The 26,212-nt window shown below is 41.6% G+C and overlaps 1 protein-coding gene and 1 pseudogene across 2 annotated transcripts; both read left to right on the forward strand.

Moving 5' to 3' along the window:
* Window positions 1–5,621: 5,621 nt before the first annotated feature.
* LOC308550343 (stress-associated endoplasmic reticulum protein 1 pseudogene) lies at window positions 5,622–5,987 on the forward strand (annotated as a pseudogene). Its single transcript has one exon. The product of its transcript is annotated as a stress-associated endoplasmic reticulum protein 1 pseudogene (transcript).
* Window positions 5,988–9,123: 3,136 nt separating this feature from the next.
* CHRM3 (cholinergic receptor muscarinic 3) lies at window positions 9,124–10,896 on the forward strand (the record flags this gene model as incomplete). Its single annotated transcript, XM_081124204.1, has 1 exon — window positions 9,124–10,896. The coding sequence occupies one exon, from the start codon at window positions 9,124–9,126 to the stop codon at window positions 10,894–10,896; it is 1,773 nt and encodes a 590-aa protein (XP_080980330.1).
* Between the last annotated feature and the right edge of the window lie 15,316 nt (window positions 10,897–26,212).

Here is a 26,212-nt window from a genome sequence, read left to right on the forward strand (position 1 = left end):
AACATCAATCTAACAAGGTTATAACTCTTATAAACATCTATGCACCCAATGTAGAAGCATCTAATTATGTACCTAATTAAATATCAATGAACATAAAAGGAGTGATCAACAGTAATATAGTAATAGTAGAAGCTTTAACACCACATTGACATCAATGGATAGATCATCCAGACATAAAATCAACAAGAAAACAGTGGCTTTATATGACACCTTAGACTAGATGACTTAATTGATAATTTTAGTACACTTCACCCCCAAACATCAGAATATTCTTTTTTTCCAAGTGCACATGAAACATTTTCCTGTTTAGACCACGTGTTATGTCACAAAACAAGTCTCAATAAATTTAAGAAGATTGAAATCATATAAAGTATCTTCTCGGATTACAATGGTATGAAACTAGAAATCGATTAGAAGAAAAAAAAACATAAAAACTCTAACATTTAGAGGCTAAATAACATTCTACTAAATAGATTAAAAATGAAACCCAGGGAGAAATCAAAATACCTAGAGACAAATGAAAATACTCAAACAAAATCTATGATACACAGCCAAAGAAGTTCTAAGACATAAATTTATATAAATACAGGCCTACCTCAAGAAACAAGAAAAATATCAAATAAGCAATCTAACCTTACACCTATAGGAACTAGAAAGAAAACAACAAACAAAGCCCATGGTGAGTAGAAGGAAGAAAATAATAAAGATCAGAGTGGAAATGAACAAAATAGAGTCTAACAAACAGTAGAAAAGATCAGTGAAAACAAGAGTTGGTCCTTTGAAAAGATAAACAAAAATTGGTAAACCTTTAGCCAGACTCAAAGAAAAAGAGAGAGGGCCCAGATAAATAAAATCAGAAAATGAAAAGAAGTGACAACTGACACTACAGAAATACAAAGGATTATAGGGAATCATTATGAACAATTATATGCCAACTAATTGGCCACCTGGAAGAAATGGATAACTCCCTAGTAACATACAATCTTCCACGGCTGAATTGGAAGAAACTGAAAATCTATCAGACCAATAACTACTAAAAAAAATTGCATCAGTATTCAGAAAACTCAACAAACAAAAGCCCTACACCAGATTGCCTTACAGGTGAATTTTACCAAACATTCTAAGATGAAATAATACCTATCCTCAAAGTATTACAAAAAATTGAAGAGGAGGGAAGGCACCCAAACTTAACTTAAAAAGCCAGCATTACTGATACCAAAACCAAAGACACTACCAAAAAATATATAGGTCAATATTTATAATGAACATAGATGCAGAAATCCTCAAGAAAATATTAGCAAACCAAACTCAGCAATACATTAATAAGATCATACACCATGATCAAGTGGGATTTAGTCCTGAGATGCAAGGTTGTTGGTTCATTATCCACAAATCAACTAACATTAACATGATACACTACATAAACAAAATGAAGAATAAAAATCATATGATTATGTCAAAAGATGCAGACAAAAGCATTTGACAAAATTCAACACTTATTTATGATAAAAACTCTCAGCAAAATGGGGATAGAGGGAACATAATAAAGTCTATATATGACAAACCCACAGCTAACATCATACTCCAGAGTGAAAAGCTGAAAGCTTTTTCTTTATAATCAGGAACAACACAAGGATGTCCACTGTTACCACTTTTATTCAACATAGTATTGGACGTACTAGCCACAGCAATAAGACAATAAAAAAAAAGGTATTTGAATTGGAAAGGAAGAAGTAAAACTGTCATTATTTGCAGATGACATAACACTATGTAGAGAGAACCCTAAAGATTCAAAAATACAATTATAACTAGTAAATGAACTCAATAAAGTATCAGGATGGAGAAGTAATATTCAGAAATTGGTTTCATTTTTATACACTAATAATGAACTATCAGAGAGAGAAATACAGTAAACAATCCCAATGCAATATATGGATGATATATTGTAAAAGTGTACACTTGAAACCTATATAATTTTAATTAACCAATTTCACCCCAATAAATTTAACAAAAATTTTTAAAAAGAAAATAGTCCCATTTATAATTGCATCAAAATAACGAAATACCTAGGAATAAATTTAAGCAAAGAGATAAAAGACCTGTACTTGGAAAACTATAAGACATTGAAGAAAGAAATAGAGGCATATACTGTGTTCATGGATAGGAAGAATTAACATCATTGAAATGTTCATACTACCCAAAGCAATCTACAGATTCAATACAATATCTATCAAAATACCAATAACATTTTTCACAGAGCCAGGATGAATAATCTTAAACTTTATATGGAACCATAAAGGACCTTGAATAGTTAAAGTAATCTTGAAAAATAACAAAATTGGAGGTATCACACTAGGCAATATCAAACTATACTGCATGTCTATAGTAATCAAAACAGCATACTGGCATAAAAACAGACACATAGATCAATGGAACAGAATAGAGAGCGCAGAAATAAACCCACACCTATAAAGTCAATTAATCTTTGAAAAAGGAGCCAAGAATATACAATGGGATAAACACAATCTCTTCAATAAAAAATGTTGGTAAAACTGGACAGACACATGCAAAAAATGAACTGAACCACTTTCTTACACCATATACATGAATAAACTCAAGGATCCAAGATGGTGGAGGAGTAGGTGGAAGTTACACTCACTTCCTCCCAGGACCAAAATTACAACTAAATTATAGAACAATCAATCTGGATAACTATCTGAAGACTAGCTGAACAGAAATCTTATAATTAAAGATATACAGAAGTTACATCAAGACTTGTGGGAAGGTGGGAGATGCAAAAAGTCAGGCCTTGCATCTACGTGAGGCACTTGAGAATCCAGCGGGATAGCTCAGCTGCAAAGGTCCCCAGGAGGAGCAAGGGGTCTCAACCCCATGTCAGGCTCACCAGCAAGTAGCACCAGTGATGGAAAGAGGAACCCACGTAATATCTGTCTGTGAAAATCAGCAGGGATTCTGTCATCATAAGGAGTCTGCTGGAAACACAGGTGCCCTCTTGAAGGGCCAGTGCACAGAACCTCTTTTGTGGATCCTTTCCCTGAGCTCTGGCAGAGTGACACTGGCTCAGAGGAGACCTGAGTCATATGGGGAGAGATTGGGTTGTGCGGCTTCAAGGAGAGGGCTGAAGGGACAGTTGCAATGCCCCTATGCTGAATCCCTCTCCCGCACCACCCACAGACCATCTTTCCTGGGAGAAGCACCCCCCTTCATGTAGAATTAGTCTGAAGAGTTGCACTAGCTCCACCTTACTGACTATCTGAGGCCCTGCCCTCCAGGCTCTTACCTGCTGGAGGCATCTCCTGGTAGAAGCTTCTCTGGGCCTGTATTACAGTCTTTCTTGAAAAATTAGAGGAATTCTGGGCTAACTCATGAGATGTCAGAGACACAAAGAGTGGTGTAACTTTAAGGTGAGGGCCATTTTTTCTCCCACCAGCCCAACCAATGCCACCATTCCTGCGTTGGTCCTACATCCACAACCCTAATGGCATCAGCCTAGGGAGATGCACTAGAATCACCCTTCCAACACCCTGAAACTTACCTTGCCAAGATTGCACCTGGCAGAGAGATCTGCTGGCAGCAGCCAGCAGCCTGGGCCCATGTTGCAGTTTTCCTTGAAAAACTCTCAACAGGTGGCACTGTTCTTGTGCACAGCTCTCCACACATATGGCCAAATCTTCATCTGTTTTAGCTTGATGTACTCTAATGGCCTTACCCTGATAACTCCTGAGACACCACTCCACCACAGGCCACTTGCCACAGGTGGGTGATGGCTGGCCTCGGTGTACCCTGAAACTTTTGCTCAGTGGCCTCAGACCCAGCAGTGCCACGGAGTTCAAATGAACACCACTTGCCCCTACCTGTTGACTCACTGAGAACCTGCCTCAGTGCAACTTGCATACTGCCTCAGGCTCTTTCAGAGGCTGAGCTTAATGGGAAGCTGGCAGGCGGAGGTGAATCTTGGGTCATTTGCACCTTTTTGCTGGTTTGCTCCAGGCCCAGTACTGGTTTCAGCTGGCCTCAGTATGCATATTGGCCCCTCCCATGCACATCCAAGCCCAGCAAAGGCAGCTACCAACAGTGAATTGCTGTGTAGTTCCAAATAGGTAGCCCACAGGTGGTCACAGGCAGCATCTGACATTGACTGCACCAGAGTCTTACCCAAAAGGCTGCAGAGCCAATGCACCAAGTGGCTGGCTTCAGGCCACATCAGAATACAACTGTATTAGCTTCACAAGTGGCACACCCAAAAGCAAGTCTTAGCAGGCACCAACCCTGCTGGGGCAAATTCCACTTCCTGGGATCAGCCCCAGCACAGCAGTTCATATACTGTGTTCTGTGTCAATTCTCACATTCAGCTAGCTTGAGGGTCAGCCCTACTCACAGATGAACCAATAGCAGTCAAGACTCAACTACAACAGGAGGGCTCACATAACCCACTTAAGGGACATTCCTGGAGCACACTTTTCAGGTGATCGTGTAGACTGCACCACTGAGCCCCACAGGACACTTACTACATAAGACCATCTTACCAAGACTGGGAGACATAACAGATTGATTTAATACATAGAAACAAACACAGAGAGCTAGCCAAAATAGGGAGACAAAGAAACATGTTTCAAATAAAAGAACAGGAGAAATCTCCAGGAAAAGAAGTCAAGCAACCTACCAGATACAGAGTTCAAAACAGTGGTTATAAGGAGGCTGAAGGAACTTAGGGAGAATTTCAACAGCATAAAAACAGAAATAGTAACCATAAAAAATAGTCAGAAATAAAGAATACATATCTGAAATGAATACAATATCTGAAATGAATATCTGAATACACTAGAAGGAATTAACTGTGGGTTAGATGAAACAGAAGATCAAATCAGCAATTTGGAAGGCAGAAAACACTTGACTGGAACAGCAAAAAGAAAAAAATGAGGATAGTTTAAGGGATCTCTGGGACAACATCAAGTATAACAACATCCATATCATAAGGGTTACAGAAGGAGAAAAGAGAGAGCAAGGGATTCAGAACCTATTTGAAGAAATAATGATGGAAAATTTCCCTAACCTGTTGAAGGAAATAAACACACAAGTTCAGGAAGTGCAGAGAGTTTCAAACAAGATGATCCCAAAGAGGCCTACACCAAGACACATCATAATTAAAATGGCAAAGGTTAAAGACAAAGGGAGAATCTTAAAAGCAGCAAGAGAAAAGCAATTATTTACCTACAAAGAAGCCCCCATAAGACTGCTCCTATAAGCTGATTTCTCAACAGAAACTTTTCATGCCAGAAGAGATTATCAAGAAATATTCAATAGGCTTGTTGCAGTTCCTTCCTCTTTCACTCCACCCTCAAGGCAATGGCAGTGTGGCGAGCCTGTTCCTGGCCTGCTGTCCTCCCACGCACCAACCTCTCCCAGCCAGTGAGCCCAGCGTCCCCAGCCAGTGGCTGTGGGGGTGCTCACCGGCTCAGGCTGTGACCAAGCTAGTGCCCCGCCTGGGGGCCTGCTAGTTCCGGGGCCACTGGCACCGGCACCGGGAGCATCCCCTCACAGCTCCCGAGGGGGTGAGCAAGCGAGTTCCAGGGGCTTGGGCAGGTAGTGTTGCAGAGAAGATGGTCGCCAAACAGCAGATCCGTATGTCTAAGGAGAACTACAACAAGAACATCACCCAGCGCAGCAACATCGCCAAGACCTCGAGAAATGCTCCCAAAAAGGAGTCTGTAGGACCCTGGTTATTGGCTTTCTTCATTTTTGTTGTTTGTGGTTCTGCGATTTTTCAGATTATTCAAAGTATCAGGATGGGCATGTGAAGTGACTGACCTTAAGATGTTTCCACTCTCCTGTGAATTTTAACTTGAAGTAATTCGCAATGTTTGATACCCTGGTTAAAAACAATTCAGTAAATCATCCTGCTTCGGAATGACTTTTCATATCATAATTCATGTGTCATTCCAAGGTTTCTTCATGAGTCATTCCAAGTTTTCTAGTCCATACCACAGTGCCTTGCAAAAGCACCACATGAGTAAAGCAATACAATTTTATTGTTAAGCTGCTACAGTAGTGGACCCTACTTATTCAGTCATTTAAAAGGAAGTTTTTTAATGTGGTTATTAAACAGTATACAGTATAAATATTAGATTAAGTCTGTATAGACAGGGTCTAGATTTTGTTAACTCTAATGTGTACATGCAATTAGCTTAATTTAAAATTTAGAATTTTATGTTTTTTATATAGCTAGGCACTTACTACAATATCTTGAATTGAAGGCACACTCCCATATAGGGTCATGTACCTGTCCTGTAATAACTTGCTTATAAATGGACCCTACTTATTCAGTCATTTAAGAGTATTCCAAGAAAAGTTAAAGAAATTTCTTTAAGAAAAAGAAAGAAAATAAAGAGGAACATAAACATAAATAATAAAATGTAAATAAATTTATAACTATCAATAATTACTTTAAATGTAAATGGATTAAATGCTCTAATTAAAAGAACTAGGGTAGCTAAATGGATAAGAAAACAAGACCCATATATAGTCTGTCTACAAGAGACAGTTCAGACCAAAAGACACATACAAACTGAAAAGAAAGAGATGGAAAAAGCTATTTCATGAAAATGTAAACAAAAAAGCTGAGGTAGCAATACTTATATCAGACAAAATAAACATGAAAACAAAGTCTATAATAAGGACCTTAAAACAAAAACTATAATAAGAGACAAAGTAGGACATTCAATAGTGATAAAGGGATCAATTCAACCAGGATCAATGTTAACCCTTGTAAACATTTATGCACCCAACATAGGAGCACCTAAATATGTAAAGCAAATATTGATGGACATAAAAGGAGAGATGGATAGTAATACAGTCATAGTAGGGGACTTTAACACCTCATTGGCATCAATGGATATATCTTCCAGACAAAATCAACAGGAAACAGAAGCTTTAAATGGCACATTAGGATTTAATCGATATTTTCAGAGCATTTCACCCCAAGCCACAGAATATACATTCCTTTTAAGTGCACATGAAATATTTTACAGGATATACTACATATTAAGCCACAAAAATAAGTTTCAATATATTTAAGAAGATTGAAACCATATCAAGCATCTTTTCTACCACAGTGGTGTGAAACCAGAAATTAATTTAAAAAACACCAAAAACACAAACACAAAGAGGCCAAATAACATGTTAATGAACAATTAATGGGTTAATAATGAGATCAAAAAAGAAATGAAAAGATACTTTGAAACAAATGAAAATGAAAACACAACCCAAAAATCTATGACACAAGCAAAAGCAGTCCTAAGAGGCAAATGCATAGCATTATAAGCCTACCGCAAGAAAAAAGAAAATTCACAAATAAGCAATTTAAACTTACACCTAAAGGAACTAGAAAATGAACAACAAAAAAACCCAAGGTGAGGGGAAGGAAATAAGAATCAGAGGAGAAATAAACCAAATAGAGTTAAAAATACAATACAAAAACAAAAATTTAAAGAAAACAAGGATTAGTTCTTTGAAAAGATAAACAATAGTAATAAATCTTTAACCAGACTCATCAAGAAAAAGAGAGAGAGGACCCCAAAAAATTATATTAAGAAATGAAAGAGGAGAAGTAACAACTGACTCCACAACTCTTAGTAATATTTTTTTCTGATCTATCTTTTGGGGCAAGGAAAACAAAAGAAAAAATAAACAAATGAAACTACACCAAAGTAAAAAGATTTTGCCTAGGAAAGGAAACCATCAACAAAACAAAAAGAATCTACTGAATGAAAGAAAGCTAATAATACATCCAATAAGGGGCCAATATCCAAAATTTATAAAGAACTCATACAACTCAACACCAAAAATAATCCAATTAAAAAGTGGGCAGAAGACCTGAATAGACACTTCTCCAAAGAGGACATACAGATGGCCAATAGACATATGAAAAGATGTTCGATGTCACTAATCATTAGAAAAATGCAAATTAAAACCATGAGATATTGGTTTTAAAATACCTGTCAACATGGCTATCATCAATAAATCAACAAACAACAGGTGTTGATGAGGACATGGAGAAAAAGGAACCCTCGTGCACATTTGGTGAGAATGCAGGTCGGTTGCAGCCACTACGGAAAACAGTATGCAGTTTCCTTAAAAATTAAAAATTGAGCTCCCTTGTGACCTAGTAATTCCACTTCTGGGTATATATTTTGAAAACTTGGTAAAGTTTCTGCCTATTATCAAGCATAAAATCGGTGCCTTGTATACTGTTACAAGAAACCAACTCATTTCTTCTTCTGTGTTTTGAAGAGAAATCCACATGTATTCCTACCATTACTCCCAGTTGCTGTTCCTCACCCAGTGAGGCTTAAATGGCCGGTTGGCCTTAAAGTTACTTAGGTCTAAAGCATGTGATAGGTAAACGCCCTGCGATAGGTGGATGAAAGGCAAATGAAAGAGCTTAGTGTACCAACTAGCATGGCGGTGGACCTATGCTGGCTGAGTATCTCATAAGCATCTAATACCTTCCCTCTTCTCTTTAAAATAAAAGAATAAGGAAGATTCTGTGATAACATCACTATGTGGTATATATTTAGAAATATAGAAAGTGTGGGGAGGGCACAATATTTTAGGCATGCCACTGGCTGATTGTGTTACCTTGAACAAATCAAATCAGTCTTTGCCTGTCCGAGACTCCTTGCCTTTGTTTTCTCTTTTCATCCTCCCCTGAGGATATTTTTTCCATTGCTTTTCAGAGAGAGTGGAAGGGGGACAGAGACATAGATGTGAGAGACATATCCATTGGTTGCCTCCCACGCACCTCTGGCCAGGGCCGGGGGTGGAGCCTGCAACCGAGGTATGTGCCCTTGGCCAGAATCGAACCAGGGCCCCTTCAGTCCTCAGGCCGACTTGTAACCACCGAGCCACACTGGCCAGGGCTAGACTCCTCACCTTTAAAGTAAGAGAATAAGTTTTGTGTTTTGGCCTCTCTGAGAAGCAGCATCTTACAGCAGGTCTTCTCTGTCTCTTAAAGTTTGTAATGCAAAGCATAAGTCAGACGAAGGCAGAAATCTCCCTAACTCCTTTTTCTCTCTTTTCTCCCCAGATTATGTCAGAGTCACAATGAACTTGCATAATAACAATACAACTTTGCCATTGTTGCCAAACATCAGCTCTTTCTGGACACCTGGCTCCCCAGATGCAGGGCTGCCCCCAGGAACAGCCACTCATTTTGGCAGTTACAACATTTCTGGAGCAGCTGGGAATTTCTCTCCGCCAAATGGCACCATCAGTGACCCTCTGGGAGGTCATACCATCTGGCAGGTGGTCTTCATTGCATTCTTAACAGGTGTCCTGGCCCTGGTGACCATCATTGGCAATATCCTAGTGATAGTGGCATTTAAGGTCAACAAGCAGCTGAAGACTGTCAATAACTACTTCCTCTTAAGCCTGGCCTGCGCTGATCTGATTATTGGGGTCATTTCAATGAATCTGTTTACTACCTACATCATTATGAATCGATGGGCTCTAGGGAACCTGGCCTGTGACCTCTGGCTTTCCATTGACTATGTGGCTAGCAACGCCTCGGTTATGAATCTCCTGGTGATTAGCTTTGACAGGTACTTTTCCATCACAAGGCCACTCACATACCGGGCCAAAAGAACAACCAAAAGGGCTGGCATGATGATAGGTCTGGCTTGGGTCATATCCTTCATCCTGTGGGCTCCGGCCATCTTGTTCTGGCAGTACTTTGTTGGGAAGAGAACTGTGCCCCCAGGAGAATGCTTCATTCAGTTTCTCAGTGAGCCCACCATTACCTTTGGCACGGCCATCGCTGCCTTTTACATGCCTGTCACCATTATGACTATTTTATACTGGAGGATCTATAAGGAAACCGAAAAACGTACCAAAGAGCTGGCTGGACTGCAAGCCTCTGGGACAGAAGCAGAGGCAGAAAACTTTGTCCAAACCACAGGCAGCTCTCGAAGCTGCAGCAGCTATGAGCTGCAACAACAAAGCGTGAAGCGCTCAGCCGGGAGGAAGTACGGCTGCTGCGACTTCTGGTTCCCAGCCAAGCCCTGGAAGCCCAGTGCCGAGCACATAGACCAAGACCACAGCAGCAGCGACAGCTGGAACAACAACGACGCTGCCGCCTCCCTGGAGAACTCGGCGTCCTCTGACGAGGACGACATTGGCTCAGAGACCAGAGCCATCTACTCCATCGTGCTCAAGCTTCCAGGTCACAGCACCATCCTAAACTCCACCAAGTTACCCTCATCAGACAGCCTGAAGGTGCCCGATGAAGAGCCGGGGACAGTGGGCTTGGAGAGGACAGCCAGCAAGCTGCAGGCCCAGAAGAGCGTAGATGACGGAGGCGGATTTCAAGAAAGTTTCTCCAGGCTTCCCATCCAGTTAGAGTCGGCCGTGGACACAGCCAAGACCTCTGACACCAACTCTTCGGTGGATAAGACCACGGCCACTCGGCCTCTGTCCTCCAAGGAAGCCACTCTGGCCAAGAGGTTTGCTCTGAAGACCAGAAGCCAGATCACCAAGCGGAAACGGATGTCGCTCATCAAGGAGAGGAAGGCGGCGCAGACGCTCAGCGCCATCCTGCTGGCCTTCATCGTCACCTGGACGCCCTACAACATCATGGTCCTGGTGAACACCTTCTGCGACAGCTGCATTCCCAAGACCTACTGGAACCTGGGCTACTGGCTCTGCTACATCAACAGCACCGTGAACCCCGTGTGCTATGCCCTGTGCAACAAGACCTTCCGGACCACCTTCAAGGCGCTGCTGCTGTGCCAGGGCGGCCGGCGGAGGCGGCGCCGGCAGCAGCTCCAGCAGAGACAGTCGGTGACCTTCCCCCGGCGCGTGCCCGGGCAGGACCTGTAGGGCCTCGGAGGCAGCGACCGAGCCTGCCCCAGGCCTGGGGGGCCGGTGAGGGCGACGCTCCCTGGAGATGAAAACGCTCTTACCGCTCAGATGTGAGAGAGGCTGCCTGTTGGCTGAACCATTGGATAAACCCACTTTAACATAAAAAGTGAAATATCAATTTTAAAAAAGCATATTACTGAATATAAAGAAATTTATTCCAAAATAGACTTAAAGTGTTTTTTTCTTAAAGAGAAAAAATTGTTTCATAGCTATTATACATCCAAATTGATCTGCTTGGTTCGTTTAATTCCCATTAGTTCTGAAATCTCAGATAGAAATAACTAGCTGCCCTGGACGCCGTGTTCTTTACAAGGATCCCAAAGGTGTTGACCCAGATTCCTCGTGGATAAGGTCAGGCTAGTGAATCTGTGGGTCTGGAATCATTTCATACACTGCTAAGCTGCACCTTCTTGTCCCAACAGAGTTTTTTGTCTTCTTTTTGGTGTGTTGTGAAACTCTTATTTGTGGATTTGATTTTTGATTCCTGCAAAGTACTTTTGGTGCAGTTCAAGTTTTGTACAAATAAAAATATATAAGTATATATATATATATATATATATATATATGTGTGTGTGTGTGTGTGAGTGCGAGTCACACACACATAATGTATATAATATAACGGGAATCACTGAACTGGCACATTATTCCTGCAATATACACTTTCAGTACTTTCATAACTGAAGTTCTCTAGGATCCTAACACAACATAAAGGCGAAAAAAGCCCAGCGTAATGTTCTCAACACCAGGGCTGTTTTACCAAAGCCACCCTGGAGAGTACGCAGCGGAGAGCAGCCAGCCCTCCAGCCGGGTCTGCACAGAGTCGACAGCCTCGTGATTGGGGTCAAGCACCGTGACGCGGCCGGACTCAGTGCACACGATCTTGTCGATGTCCTCAGCAGAGCTAAATCAAATGGGCCCCTCTGAACTCAAAAAATGAACCACATCCACATGTTTGAATTTAATTGTCCAGTTCCGAATGTGTACAAACAAAACTTCTGCTACCTGAACTGCTTACAACTCAATAATAGTGTCACATGGGGATGTCGTACACAGCAATGTACATGGAAAAGCAAAAGGACAAAAAGGGAGGGTGAGGGAGAAGCTGGGTTAACCCCTCGCTGCCGGCATCTTCTACATGAAACACTTACCCCTTGTTACTGAGCTCTGGCCAGTGCTTCCTGGTCTTTATCTTGTGGCCTTCACCTAGTGGGTGGGGCTCAGGAAGTCACATGCCCTCTAAAGAAAGAATTACACTTTGAGAAGTAATGCTTCAAATTGATTTTTTTTACATTTAAAAAAATTTTTTTATTCTTCTCTGAATTGACCAAAATGCTAAATGTTCTATTTGGGGGAGGGAGGGGTGCTACTGCTGGTGTCATTTTTGTTGCTGCTGTAATTGTGGGGTGGTTTATTTTCCTCTGGGGGCTGTGGGGAGAGGGCGGGGAGGGAGGGGCCGAGAACCTCTCCTTTGTACTGGGCCTCCACTGCCGAGCAGGTAGGAGCTGCTTTTGTAGTCAGTGTGAGCTGCTGTTTACAGGTGACTTTGACAACAGTGGGTGTGTTCCTAGTGGTGTCTGTGTTTCTGAACTATTTAATTTTGTGTTGTGTTTATATGGTGAAATATTTATGCATACTTTACCAAGTGTCTGTTTAATGTTAATAAATATGACTCTTCAGCCTTCAGCTGTGATGCCTTGAAAGTGGCTCTCCAAAGCCCACTTGAGCAATGAGTGGAGCACATTAAGTTTCACGTGGCCAAGAAGAAAAATGCCATTCTATGGGTGTTAGCAGATCCTAACTCGCTCTAGGTAATAAAAGTCCACTGTAACTTCAACATGAATGTTTAAAACCACTCTCTAGTTAAACTTGACCAGGACTGGACAAAGCACTCTCCACCATTGTGTTTAGAAATCGCATGCAAGGGGGGGAAAGCAAATCAGTGTAATTGAAAGATTCTTTTTTTTTTTTTTTTTTTTGCCCACATTTAACCAAAGAACAAGAAAAAACAGAAACTGTTTTCTAACATGTAGAGCAAACTGCAGAATGTCACGCTATCCACCTGTGAGCCGTCTCAGAGCAACTGCATCTGTACTGAAATATCCAAGTCTGCCTGGTGCTAATAAATATGTGAACACTGGTCCAAGTCTCCCTGTTCTTCAGTAATTCCCATCATTTTTGAAACTTTGAAACCGCCTTTCCTTCAAATGGCTGTTTCTTGTATTTAAAACAAGATCAGCGATGAGAGGATTAAATTTAAGAAATGGAGACACCCTGAGCTTTGGAAGAGCTGCAAAGGCTAATAACAATTCTTTTTTAAAAGTATGTTTTTATTGATTTTAGAGAGAGAGGAAGTGGGGAGAGAGAGAAAGACATCCTTAAGAGAGAGAAACATCAACCGCCCGCCCCCTGCAGGCCCCTAACTGAGGATCAAGCCCACAGCCCAGGCACGTGCCCTGACCAGGAATCGAACCTACAGCCTCCTGGTGCACGGATGAAGCTCAACCACTGAGCCACACCGGCCAAGACTAGCAACAATTCTTACACATGGTTATCTCCTGACCCGTGTCCTATTATGAGGCTGACAATAGCAGAAAAGAAACAATTCCAAGACTCTAGCCCTCCTTTTCTGTTACTGGCTTAATGAAATCATTGTTTTCACATCTTTTATGGATGAAAGCCTTAAAATGCTACTGACTGTGCTTATAGAAAGGTATGTCCAACTTTAGGTCATTTACAGAGAAGGAAGGTAAGAAGAACACATTATTTTGACTATGGACAATTTACAAGGGAAATCAAAGATGCAGCAAGTGTTTGTGACTGGAGGTAGTTGCACCTGCATCTCCCAAAGGGCTGTCATTAGAGAAGGCGTTCGGCATTTACAAAAGATCGAAAAGTCTTCATCCCCAAGTGCGAAGTCACACTACTTTATTCCATATGAATTAGGTTTGCAGAGCTTTCGTGATTACTCACTTTAATAAAAAGGGGAAAATACTCAAACCTAAAATAAACTACACAGGAACACCCCCTCAACACACACACACACACACACTTTTCCATTCTCTGTTCTCCAGCCCTTGTCAGAGGCACCTGCTGTCTGGGCCTCTATTTCCCTTGGCTCTTCTCTCCTTTCCACCCCTACCTGTGGTCTCTCTGCTAGTCCTGCATATGATCCTGAATCACCCTTGCCTTAAGTCCAGCCTTGACTCTAATTATATTCCTGTTCCCTCTTTCATGTATAACAGTTCTGGACCCTGACAGAAAGAAAACAAAGGAGAAAGCATAAGCTTAGAAGCTGCAGTGGGTGAAGATCTGGAAGGCAGACCCACTTCTCTGTCAACCCTCCTGCGTGGCAGAGGCAAGCTCATTGCCCCGGAGGGACTAGAGCCCGTTGTGTGCTGGTTGTGAGGAGCGGGGGCGGAGCTCTGGTACACCAGGGGCTGCATCAGGGGGAAGAAGGAAGCCGAGGTCCGGGCGGGGAGAAGTCAGATGTAGACAATGGTGAGAGAGAGACGGAGCCTGGGGATCCCCCCAGTGGTCCTGTACTTATGTGAGTGGAAATCATTCTCAGGTGGGGACACACCACTGAGAACTGGACTGTCCACAGCAGCCTCAGAGGACAGGATCACAAAGAAGCTCTGCTCCTAGGAGGACGAGCCCTGAGTTCCTGGCCCAGGTCTTCGCCAGCCGTCACACATCCTCTGCCACGCGTGTCATTTGCCTTTAAACTCTCTGGGTTGTTTCCTTGTGCTTAAATTAAGCAAGAACACTAAAGCATCACTAATTTGACTTCTGGTAGTAAACGGGTCAAAACTGAGGCATGGTGTTAGGTAAGTAATTACAGTGATGAATGTAAAATGGGATATCTGATGAAAACTTGAAATTTTCTGATTTTATGAAGTCATGTGTCACTTAACACTGAAGTTTCATTCTGGGGAATGTGTCCTTGGGTGATTTTATTGCTGTGTGACATCACAGAGTGCCCTCACGCACACCCAGATGGTGCAGCCCGGCCCACCTGGCCGTGGGGCGCAGTCTGCGCTCCCGGGCTACAGGCCTGCACAGCGTGGTGCTGCACTGACCACGGTAGGCGATTATAGCACAATGGTAAGTATTTATGTATAAAAATATATCTAAACAAAGAAAGGCTACAGTGGATGGCACTGGGATATCATCGGTGCACTCAAAATTGAGGTGCCGTGAGAGAGAATCTATTGCCAAGCCCACAGATATGCTCCCATCAGAGGAAAAAAATTCCCAGGAACCACAAATGCTTCCATTTGTAACTGGAACTTCAGCTCCATTGTAATCTCATGGGACTATAATCATAGATGCAGCCTGTCGTTCACATTGTTTGTGGTCTGTGACTATATCCATTGGAATCATTCACTCATTATAGTTCAATACAACAAAATCTAAGGAGCTCTCATATTCTGTTGGTAAACCTGGAATTGCATTGTTTAAAATGCCACTTCAGGCTGGGGCCATCTGGGGGCTGCCACCCTAGCCGAGTCCCTGGGTAGTTGGGGTTTGTTTTGGTTTTGCAATCTCCTGTCTCATGATGGAACCGAAACTATGGAATGCAGCACCCAAGGCAGTTGTCCTTTTTCAACCTCACAACCCACCTTCTGTCACCCCCTAGAAAGGAGTGTTTTTCTCAAATATAAAGTGCAACAAACATGGTTTGGTCAGTAGTGTAAGTTACAGCCTATAACAGGTTCAAGGGCAATTTTACTACTTCCCTTCACAGGGTTAAGTTGTGCTCCCTCCCTTGTGTTCTCATGACACTACCTGTAGTTACTCAGCCTCTTCCACGGTTAATGCTGGGTAAGTGCTCCAAACCCGAGGGGCTGGTTCAGGGGCAGGAATCCCCACGCTCTTTAGAACTGGGGAGTCCAGTTTTTTTTCCTGGACATTTAGTGTTTCTCCTGAGAAAGGAGGCTCATGTTGAGATAATCAAAATGAATAAATAATATCAAATTCATAAAGTGATTATACTAAACCTAAGTTTTTAACGGCAGGATGTTTTATAGACTGGCTCCAAAATGGGCAGACATTAGTGCTGTTGTTAACTGGGCCAACATTTCATTCACAGCTTCACCTGAGATGGACAATACTCTGGACATAAGCAAGAGACACGCAAGTGCTGTAGTAAAACGTTAGGCTTGTGGTTGCTCTGGTAAGAAACAGAGATTTAGCACAGAGCTCCGACCCCATTGCTATGGCCTTGGCTGGCACCACCCTAACCAAGGTCCTGGAAATACAAGGTGCTTCACATCTCAGATGCACTAGACATTCTACATCAGGGGTGGGGAACCGTTTTTACTGCCGAGGGCCATTGGATATTTATAACATCATTCATAGGCCATACAAAATTATCAACTTAAAAATTAGCTTTGAAAAAATCTCAATTTATGAATTTAGAGTCCCACCTGTGGTTGCCTTGGTAGGGCCAGACCAAATGATTTTGCCTGCTGGGCCGGACATTCCCCACCCCTGTTCTCCATGAAAGGGCAAATGGGAAAGAGTGCCAGACCCTCCCTTACAGAGAAATATTAATAACACTCTCCTCACCCAAAGTAGAATCCAGTAATCCCATCTTCAACTAAAAAGATTGTCCCCAGAATATTAGAGTTTATTGTTGTTCTTTCTTTAAGTCCAACATACTTAACAATTGTGGAATTTATATACCAAACCCCAAACTATTTTTATCCTGGGTTCTATGAGTCCCTTGATAATAGGAAGTGGGTCTTATTTATCCTTTGGCTGGCACTCTTTATTAAAAATGTGCACATCAGTGCCCATGCTGCTACTGTAGTTAGTGATCACTGGGAAAGTAACTTAAGGGAAATGGTTTATAGTCTGATGGTAATCTAATAAATATTACTAAGGAAAAAGCTTAAATATTTTAAATAGATTTGAAGCAGTGAAAATAATTAACAGTGCAGAAAGAAAAAGTACAACTTCCTCTTTCAGCCCTAGAACTCAGAAACTTTTTACCAGATTGGTTAATTCTACCTGGTTTTTCCTGATTGTCCTGAAAAGAGAGGTCATGGGATAGCCTGGAGAGTATATAAATATAAAGTTTTTGTTTGTACAGGTGAAAGTCTGTAGGTTGGCTTAAAATAATACTTGCATTTAGTTTTGCTTGGCATGGAAGTGAAGAGAGAATCCATTCTGTTCTGCAAGCAATTAAACAAACACTGAGCCTTGTATACATTCCTCACCCTGGGTGTTTACACCCCCCAACAGGCCGCGCTCCGGGGAACTGCTCCGGGGCTCTGCTTAGAGCTATGTGAAGACAACATTTTGAGCAATGCCCTTCTCTCTCCCTCTCTCCACACACACACACACACACACGCACGCACGCACGCACGCACACACACACACACACACACACACGCACGCACGCACGCACACACACACACGGTTTCTGGTACAGGTTTAAGAGATAAATTAAAATGAGCTTTGAAGTGAATAAGCACATTGATTTTTCTTTGTAAAGCAGCTTTCTGAGAACTATCTATGAAATGTTTAGTGATGCTCACATCCTTCTAATTCATGAGAATGTGGAGAGAAACGACTGCCCAAAACCAGATGGCTGTATACTTGCTTTGTAAGCAAAAGTCATGTCATAGTTGCATTTAAAATAGTGTTCCTATCCCGAGGCACTGAATTTTACCTATTTTTATTTTCTACTGGCCAGCACAGTCTCAGTAGTCATTTTAGGTGTGTTATACAACAGTTTTATTCTTTTTCCTAAAAATAAGCCAATGTCTGCACTTTAAAATAATGCCTGAAACTTTGTGGTTGTGATTCTATCTCCTAAGATTAACAGTGAATTAAGAAAATAAAACTATTAATAAAAAATGTGGTTTGCTTTCTTTTTAATCCAAAGCCTATAATATAGCAGCAGCTCCTTATTTTATAAAAGGGATAATTCTGAGACATTGTCATTTGCATTTGTCTATCTTTTTATTCCTAGAGACTAGAACGTTCAACAACCAACATGTTACTGTCATGACTCCAAATACTTACAGTCGTGTATTTAGGAGCCTGTATCAAGCCTGTGTGAGCTTCGTCCTCACACATTGCCTTTTTCCAAAAGTGTATGTGGAAAAATATTTTTCTCTAGATATATACATTGAAAGGGCATTTTTATTTTTATTTTTAAAAGAAATGTTTCTATTTCCTCCACTTTTATTAGAGTTGTTATTTGTTACTTTTTGACCCATCAGAAAATGTTTTCTTACTGAAAATCAAGCATTGTTTTATTGCATTGACTTTAAAATTACTGCAAGTGGAGGTACAAAGTGAAGTCACTATCAGCAGAGACATGATATTTTTATGGCTCGCTTGGTTACTTTGTGGCTGTTTTACAATTTCACAGCCTGTGCTGTAGAAAACAAACACTGCCACCCTCCTGATGGAGCTTTCTCAGCCTCTCTCTTTCCCTCTAAGACCCACTCTCTATCTCAACATATATCAACAGCATTTATTGCCTGTTTATTTTTATAACAGCCATTCTAACCCATGTGAGATGATATCTCAATGTGTTTTTTATTTTCATTTTTCCTGATGATTAGTGATGTTGAGCAACTTTCCTAGCACTTGTTGGCCTTTTGTATGTCTTCTTTGGAAAAAGCAGAACAAAGAAATCAAGAGGAGGGGGTTGAAAATTTCTTGATGTGCAGCCAGCAGAGTCCATTCTGATAAGGACCTCGCAGCCCGTCACGCGATGGTTTGGTGGGTCATGCTGGTCTTCCTCACCCTGGTTCCACATCATCCTGGCTCTAGGGTTGAAGGTCAGCAAATCTCCTGGAACTGTGATAACTGAAGTTTGGAGCCTGTATCTTCTGAAGTTAGTTCCTAGGATTCTTATACAAACATGCTATTTATCTATAAGCTACATATTAGTCAGAGTGAGCATTTACAGAAACAATGTCAAAAGAATGGTGGAGTGGATGATAATTCCCCACTGTTAAAACCCCCACTGTCAATTTCTCTTCCATTTCCATGGAAGTTAAGGAGTTGGAGCCAACATATTTCAGAAAACTAGAAAAATTCAGGATCTAGTCTAGTCCATAGCTGAAAAATAAAAATTTACAGACAATTAACTCAACTACAGTCTAATATCCATAACTGTGTGTTATAGGTTCTATTGAAACACAATTTTTCCCTAAAATTACCCTCATTTTTATTAAAGAGCCAAATCAATACCAATTCACTTACTCCATCAAGTCCAGTTTCAATTTGGCCTGATTATTTGCATAAACACAACAGGAAGAGCAATTGAGCTTACAGGCTTTTTAAAACCTGCTTTGCTGGAATCTCACAAGAAATTTTCAGATTGAACTTTTAACTAGTCTCTCAGGGCAAAGAAGTCAGCCACACAGTTGCCATCAGGGTTTGCCTGCAATACCTATATGTTTGGGTAAATAGCTCAAGTTTTTGAGGCCCCCAGAATATCTTCAGGTTCTTTCCTTGCCATCTCCCCGGAAAGCAACCTTCATCCCTTACCTGGAAAGACTTCCATGAACCATATGGCTAAGCAAGGTACCAGGCCGTTTTTCTAAGGGGCTTTTATTGGCATCAAAGTAAATCTTCACTCCTAAAAGTTTTTTGCTGGCATCCAGAGTCTAGGCATGTGTCTCTCAAACATGACATTCCAGTGAAAGTCTTGCTTAATAAAACTACACTTGGAAACCGGCTCTATGTGTCCTGTTATAAAGAAATCAGATTTCTATTGGATTCATGCAAATAAACATATTGCCATGAAAATAACAGTCACTCATTAAGAGCTGTTAAATTCTGGAGGGATCAAGTAGGGAGAATAATATAAATGCTTTAATATTGTCTATCAAGATGCAATTTACAAAATTTCTCTAAGAAAACAAGTTTTTAAAAATCAGCAATATTTTTATTAGGTCATAATAATAATAACCTTCAGTTGATTGAGTCCCATAATTAATTCTTGTTTATCCTGATTTTATTTGCCAGTCTTTCTATGAATCCAGTTATCCCTTAGAGTTCTATAAATATTTATTCAATTCAAAGGTATGACCTGAAAATTTATTCTCAGAAATTCATATTTTAGAATAAGTCAGAAAATGTAACATTTTTGCAAATGCATCAAAGTAAAACAATGACTGTAAATGACAAAAAATACTTTAAATGACATTGTTAAAAATCTGATTATAATGCATTTGACAAAGGAATTTGCTTATTTTGTAACAACATTTTAAGATAACATTCAGAATTACAAATGAAAGTATGTCAGACTAAAGAATCAATTAACTTGTCCCCCACCGTCAATTGTACCTGGGGTTCCTGTGAGGAAATTACAATTGTTTTTGAAAAAGCAAAGGGAGTTTCCTAGCCCTTTCATTTGTCATTAAGATGCCACACTGCTTTACCATCTCTGTGCCTTTCATTTTCTTTCTTACTCTTTCCCGTTTCCGTTGCCTTCTTGAGCATTCCTCCTCCAGTGTCCTTTTTTCCTGTGATATGCACGTCCCTTTGTTTTATACTTTTTCCATCTTTTTCACTTCCTCAATTCTTTCTCTTTTCCTTCTTCCCCCTACACAATTCTGCAACTTGCACAAATCCCCTGAGACGCACACAAACTCCTGCAACTTGCACAGTCCTTTGGGGCTTCCCTCGCCTCCCCTAGTTTGCTCGTTTTTAACTCACTCAGAAATAGCCAGCTTTAGAACAACCCAATTTCAAGTCTCTATTACCAAAGTCATAGACTTTTTTTCTAATCCTCAGCCAAGGATATTTTTCCCCCATTACTTTTCAGAGAGAGTGGGAGGGAGAGAAAGAGGAAATATGGATGTGAGAGAGACACAGTGATTGGTCTCCTCCTGCATGAGCCCTGGAAAGCTCTGGGGATCGAGATTGCAGCTGAGGTGCGTGCCCTTGGCCAGAATCAAACCCAGGACCCTTCAGCCCACAACCTGAACCAAACTCACTAGGGCAAAACCATATAATTTTTTTTCCAACTTAATTAAAATTCTTAATTCTTAGAAACCTTAATTTTTAGTGACAACTAAAAGTAAATAATTAGCATTCTTTAGATTGGCAAATTAATGAACACATTTCATAACTTTCAGAAATAGGATTTTCCATTGGCAAATACACTCACATTTTCAAGAGACACATTTCGAATAAAATATATGATGTATTCATTAACGGATCCAAATCCAACCTCTAGCTTCTCTGCAATAAGAAGCCAAAAGTATGCAAATTCATATAAATTAATATTTCACTATCCTGTTCTTTCAAAATATCTAGATATTTAATAATTTTTATCATTTAACCCATATAACTAAAATGAGTTTTCTATAAAGCTTTTCAGTAATAATTATGTATGCCTAAACATGGGGACTTTTGCTCAGTTTTGGAGTCTGGCATTTCAGGTAGCTGATGCCTTGAGACAGCAGGGAGAGTCCATGAGATAAAGAACTGTTGGCATTGCCTGGCCAGGCATGGCTCAGCGGTTGAGCATCAACCTGGGATCCAGGCGATCGGGGTTCGATTCCCGGTCAGGGCACATGCCCGGGTTGCGGGCTCGATCAATGACTCTCTCATCATTGATGTTTCTATCTCTCTCTCTCCCTCTCCTTTCCTCTCTCTGAAATCAATAAAGCTATATTTAAAAATATATATATATTTTTTTTTAAGTAAAAAAAAAAAGAAAGAACTGTTGGCAGCTGCTGAGAAATTCCTGCAATCCCTGCCATGGGGTCAGCCTGCCACAAGAGCTGGGACCCTAGCCTGGGCCCTCTGGGATTTACCATGGCCCACTTTGCCTGGTTGGCTTGGCAAAACTCTAACCAGAACCCAAGTATGGCTGCCTGCCACCACGAAAACTAAATTCATGAGACAGATGCTGGTGAAAAAGAAAAGAGGTTTATTCAAGTGCCGGCAATCTAAGGAGACGGGGGACTCATGTCACAAAGCCCATCTCCACATCTCAGTGCAGGCAGAGGTTTTTATAAGGAGGGAGAGGGAAAGCAAAACAAAGAAATCAAGGGGAGGGGGTTGAAAAGTTCTCTTTGTGCAGCCAGCACAGTCCATTCTGATAAGGACTTCGAAACCGGTCACGTGATGGTTTGGTGTGTCATGCTGGTCTTCTTCATCCTGGTTCTACGTCATCCTGGTTCTATGGTTGAAGGTCAGCAAATCTCCTGGAACTGTGATAACTGAAGTTCAGAGTCTGTATCTTCTGAAGTTAGATCCTAGGATTCTTATACATACATGTTATTTATCTACAAGCTACATATTAGTCAGACAGTATTTACAGAAACAATGTCAAAAGAATGATGGAACAGGTTATAATTTCCCACTGTTACACTCTGGATATTGATAGTATATAGTAAATGGTTTGCAAATCTTTTCTTCCATTCTGCTGGTTGCCTTCTCATTTTGTTGGTTAGGTTTTTTGTTATCGTTTTTTGCTTTTTTGCTGTACAGAAGCTTTTTAGATTGATGTAGCTCCACTTGCTGATTTTATCTGTGTTGATTATATTTCTGGTGTTATATCCAAAAAATTATTGCCAAGAAAGATGTCGAGGAGCTTTTTTCTTATGTTTTCTTCTAGGTGTTTTAAAGTTTCAGGTGTCATGTTTACTTTCATTTGTTTATTTATTATTTTCTGTTTATTTTTATTGAATATTTTTGCCATAAAAATTGTATAAATTCAAGATATACAGTGTTAATGCAATTGTAATATGATTGCTATTGTAGCAATATTTAGCACCTCTATCACATTACATGATTATAGTACAATAGTCATATTATATTTTACATTAGAAATCTATGGGTTAATTACTACCTGTTGCAAGTTTGCAGTCTTAAAAAACATCAATTCTATCTCCTACAACATTCTGATGTCCACAATTCCTGACTTGCACCTCCCTGAACTCTTGAAATTTCCTAAGTGTGGATAGTAATAAAGCTGTCTGTTATGTTAATGGAATTGGTTGCAGATGTAGCCAACCTGTGAAAAAGAGTTAAAACTTCATTCCCACCCCAAAACCACCCAGGAGGGGTGAGGGGCTGGAAGTTGAACCAATTGCCAATAAGAAATGATTTAATCAATGCCTATATAATGAAGCCTCCATAAAAATCCAAGAGGATGAGGTTTGAAGAGCTTCTAGGTGGATGGAAGACATGGAGATTCAGAGAGCATGGCACCTAGAGGGCACCGAAGTTCCACGTCCTTCCCACACACCTCACCCTGTGCTTTACCTGAGTTCTATCCTTTTACTGTGACCCAGTGACCTAGTAAGTAATCTGTTTCTTGGAGTTCTGTGAACTATTCTAGCAAATTAATGGAACTCAAGGAGGGAGCTCTGATTTATAGCCTGTCTGTCAGAAGTGTAGGTAACAACCTGGACTTCCGATTGGCATTTGGAGTTGAAGAGGTCATTGGAACCTCCAGTCTGTAGCCAGTTGGTCAGAAGTACAGAGAGCATGAGCTTGCTGCTGGTGTCTAAAATGTGTGTCGGGGGTGGGGGGCAGTCTTGTAGGACTGAACCCTTAAACTGTAGGATCTGATGTTATCTCCAGGTAGATGACTTTACATGGAAACCAAGGGAAGGATAAACCCTTCCCAGTTGAAGGGACAGTGAGTGGGTGTCATCCAGGAGTTGCTGGAGGCCTCAATGCAGTGATAGAGACTGTGCCCATGAGTGGGGCCACCTAAAGGCACTGAGCATGTGGAAGGATGGAGAGGGACCAGGTCCGACTAGGAGAGTGTGAGAACCTGGACCCTCCAGGTCCAAACTCACTCTTAAATTTGCCTTTTGCAACTACTAATTTATTTCTATCATAAAGTTTATCAATTTATATTATTTCAGTAAGTGTGTTCAGTTCCTTGCAAATGAAAAAGTCTTGGCTGACACAGAATCAATAGTCCCTGTGACTTCCTCTGCATGGTGTCCTCACTATGTGGGCCACTGGGGGGGTGGGGGTGGCAAATCTCAGGGGAGCTGCTAAGCACCTCTGCCCATTCCTCCCCTGTGCCAGGAAAGGAAAACCCAGAACAAGGAAAGAAGAGCTGGCAGGGAGAGGTCCTGGGTGGGCAGTTTATCTGTTCCTATTTCCCTTATTTTAGGGTCCATCATATTTTAAAATTATAAAAGTGTTTATTTTTACTAGGAAATCACCCACTTCCTCTAGGTTTCCAGTTTGATGCACTAGGTTTCTCTTAATTTACTTTTAATGTCTCCTGTCTTTCTAGTTTACAGACTTGTTACAATTGAACAAATGTTGGCACAGATTCCTCACTGCAGTCCCAGTGCCGGTGCCTCTGTCTATGAAAGCCCCCGTCCATCTTCCAACCAGAGGGCTCAGTGCCAACAGCTGGAGTTCCTGGTGACCAAATTGGGTGGTATGATAGGAAATAAGACCAGGAGAAGAAACTGGGGCTTGATAAACAGTCTCAACACTGAGCCAATTATAGAGACTTTATTCTGTAGGCTGAGGGGAAGCTGTTGGTTCTACTCACAGAAAGTGACAGGATTAGATCCCAGACTTAGAAAGTTGGCCACAGTGTGGAGATATGACTGGACAAGAAGGGAACAGGAATCAGAAAGACCAAGAATAGTGGTGAGAGATGGTGCTGGCCTGAGCTGAGGCAGGGCCCATGAGCTGAGGTGTGAAGAACAGAGAGAAGTTGGTCACTACTATCCTGAGGATACAGCCAGCACAGGTGCAACAGCTAGTGCCTAGGAGTACTTTGGCTATTTGGATACCAATAGAAGAGCTCATTCTGCTAAAAGGAGATTTTTTGCTAAACTCTCTTTTTTTAAATCTTTGACAGGCTTTCATGTGAATTGCTTTATATAAAATAGGGAGCCATCAGAGGTGATGAGCTATCAGAGTAAACTTTCTAGAGCATGGCGTGATGAAAGGTAATACTCACCAGCACCTCACATGAGTCAACGACAATACCAGCAACAGGCCACAGAAAGAAAACTAATAAAACATAAAGGCACCTGGCTGTAGAAGGAGCTGTGTGTGTACCGCCCCTCGAGCAGGTCCACTTCTGCACACTGTGGATGAGTGTGGACAGTGACAGTCGGAATGGTACAAAATAGGTTCTGATCTGACCCCAGGACTCTATGTGGGTAGCTAACCTTTCCTCAGACTGGTTTATACTTGCTGTGTGGTTTAAGGTCCTATTTATCTGCCCATAGAAGGTAGGAAAGGGCTAAGAAGGGAAGAGGGAGGGAGAAGGAGTGCCAATCACATCCTGACATGGCTAATATGCACCACCTCACTGAGTCCTTGCAGCCACCTGAGAGGGAGCAGTTACCCCATCTGACAGAGGAGGAGACTGGTTTCCATTTCTTTGCCTGAAATCACACAGCTGGCAGGTGGGGGAGCCAAGAATCAGCTCTACACCCGTCTGGGGCTCAGACACTCCCCAATAAGGAAACTGTCACTCTAGACCCTATGCTGAGCAGGTAGAAATCTCTTGTCAGCTGAGACCTCAGAGGAAGGACACTGGGCAGAAGCAGACCTGCGCTCCTGACTGAGAACAGATTTTAAAATGCCAGAGGACAGGCAGGGTGTAGGAGTGGGGAAGTCACTGTTACAGGGACCTGGTCCTTGCTGGCTGTGCTCCTGTGAAGGGCAGCCCCCCACCACCACCCTGTCCCCTTCCCAAGCTGCCTGTCCAAGTCCTACAGCAAACACAGCTGGGATGAGTACACGGCAAGCTGGGCCGTTAGGTTATGTGCAGGTTTCATCAAACAGAATAACCAAGATTCAGCCCAAAGGTGCAAGGACCATTTGGATTATTCTGTTTGTCCAGAGTAATGTGTATGCATGCTCTGCTGGCTCATCTTGGCTCATTTAGGCCTCAGTTCTGGACTTCGAACTGTATTAGAAATCAGTCTTCAGTTTAAATACCTGAAGAAGGGAGATAATTGTCTTTGCCTCATATGGCAAATGGGAGCAGTAGGCATGTAAAGGGCCTGAGACAGGCTTTATCTCAAAGTGAGCTCAGTACCAGGGGACTGGATTCTCATTTTAATGTCAAGTGGGCAGAGCCCTGGGGGCAGGAAAACACTCTTCTCTGCTGCCCTCTAGTGTGAATTTGGGGAATAGCACCACAGTGAAAGGGAAAATGCCTCTCCAAAGGCTTCTGCGCCAATGAAGGCATCAGACTCAGCTTGGTGCCCCAGGTGCTGTGCCCTGGAAGCCGCCCACTGGCATGTTGAGCCCTGGGGATGAAGCCTGGCAGACCGCTCGGCACACCACC

The sequence above is a fragment of the Miniopterus schreibersii genome, assembly GCF_964146895.1.
Source record: "Miniopterus schreibersii genome assembly, chromosome: 21".
Taxonomy (NCBI): domain Eukaryota; kingdom Metazoa; phylum Chordata; class Mammalia; order Chiroptera; family Miniopteridae; genus Miniopterus; species Miniopterus schreibersii.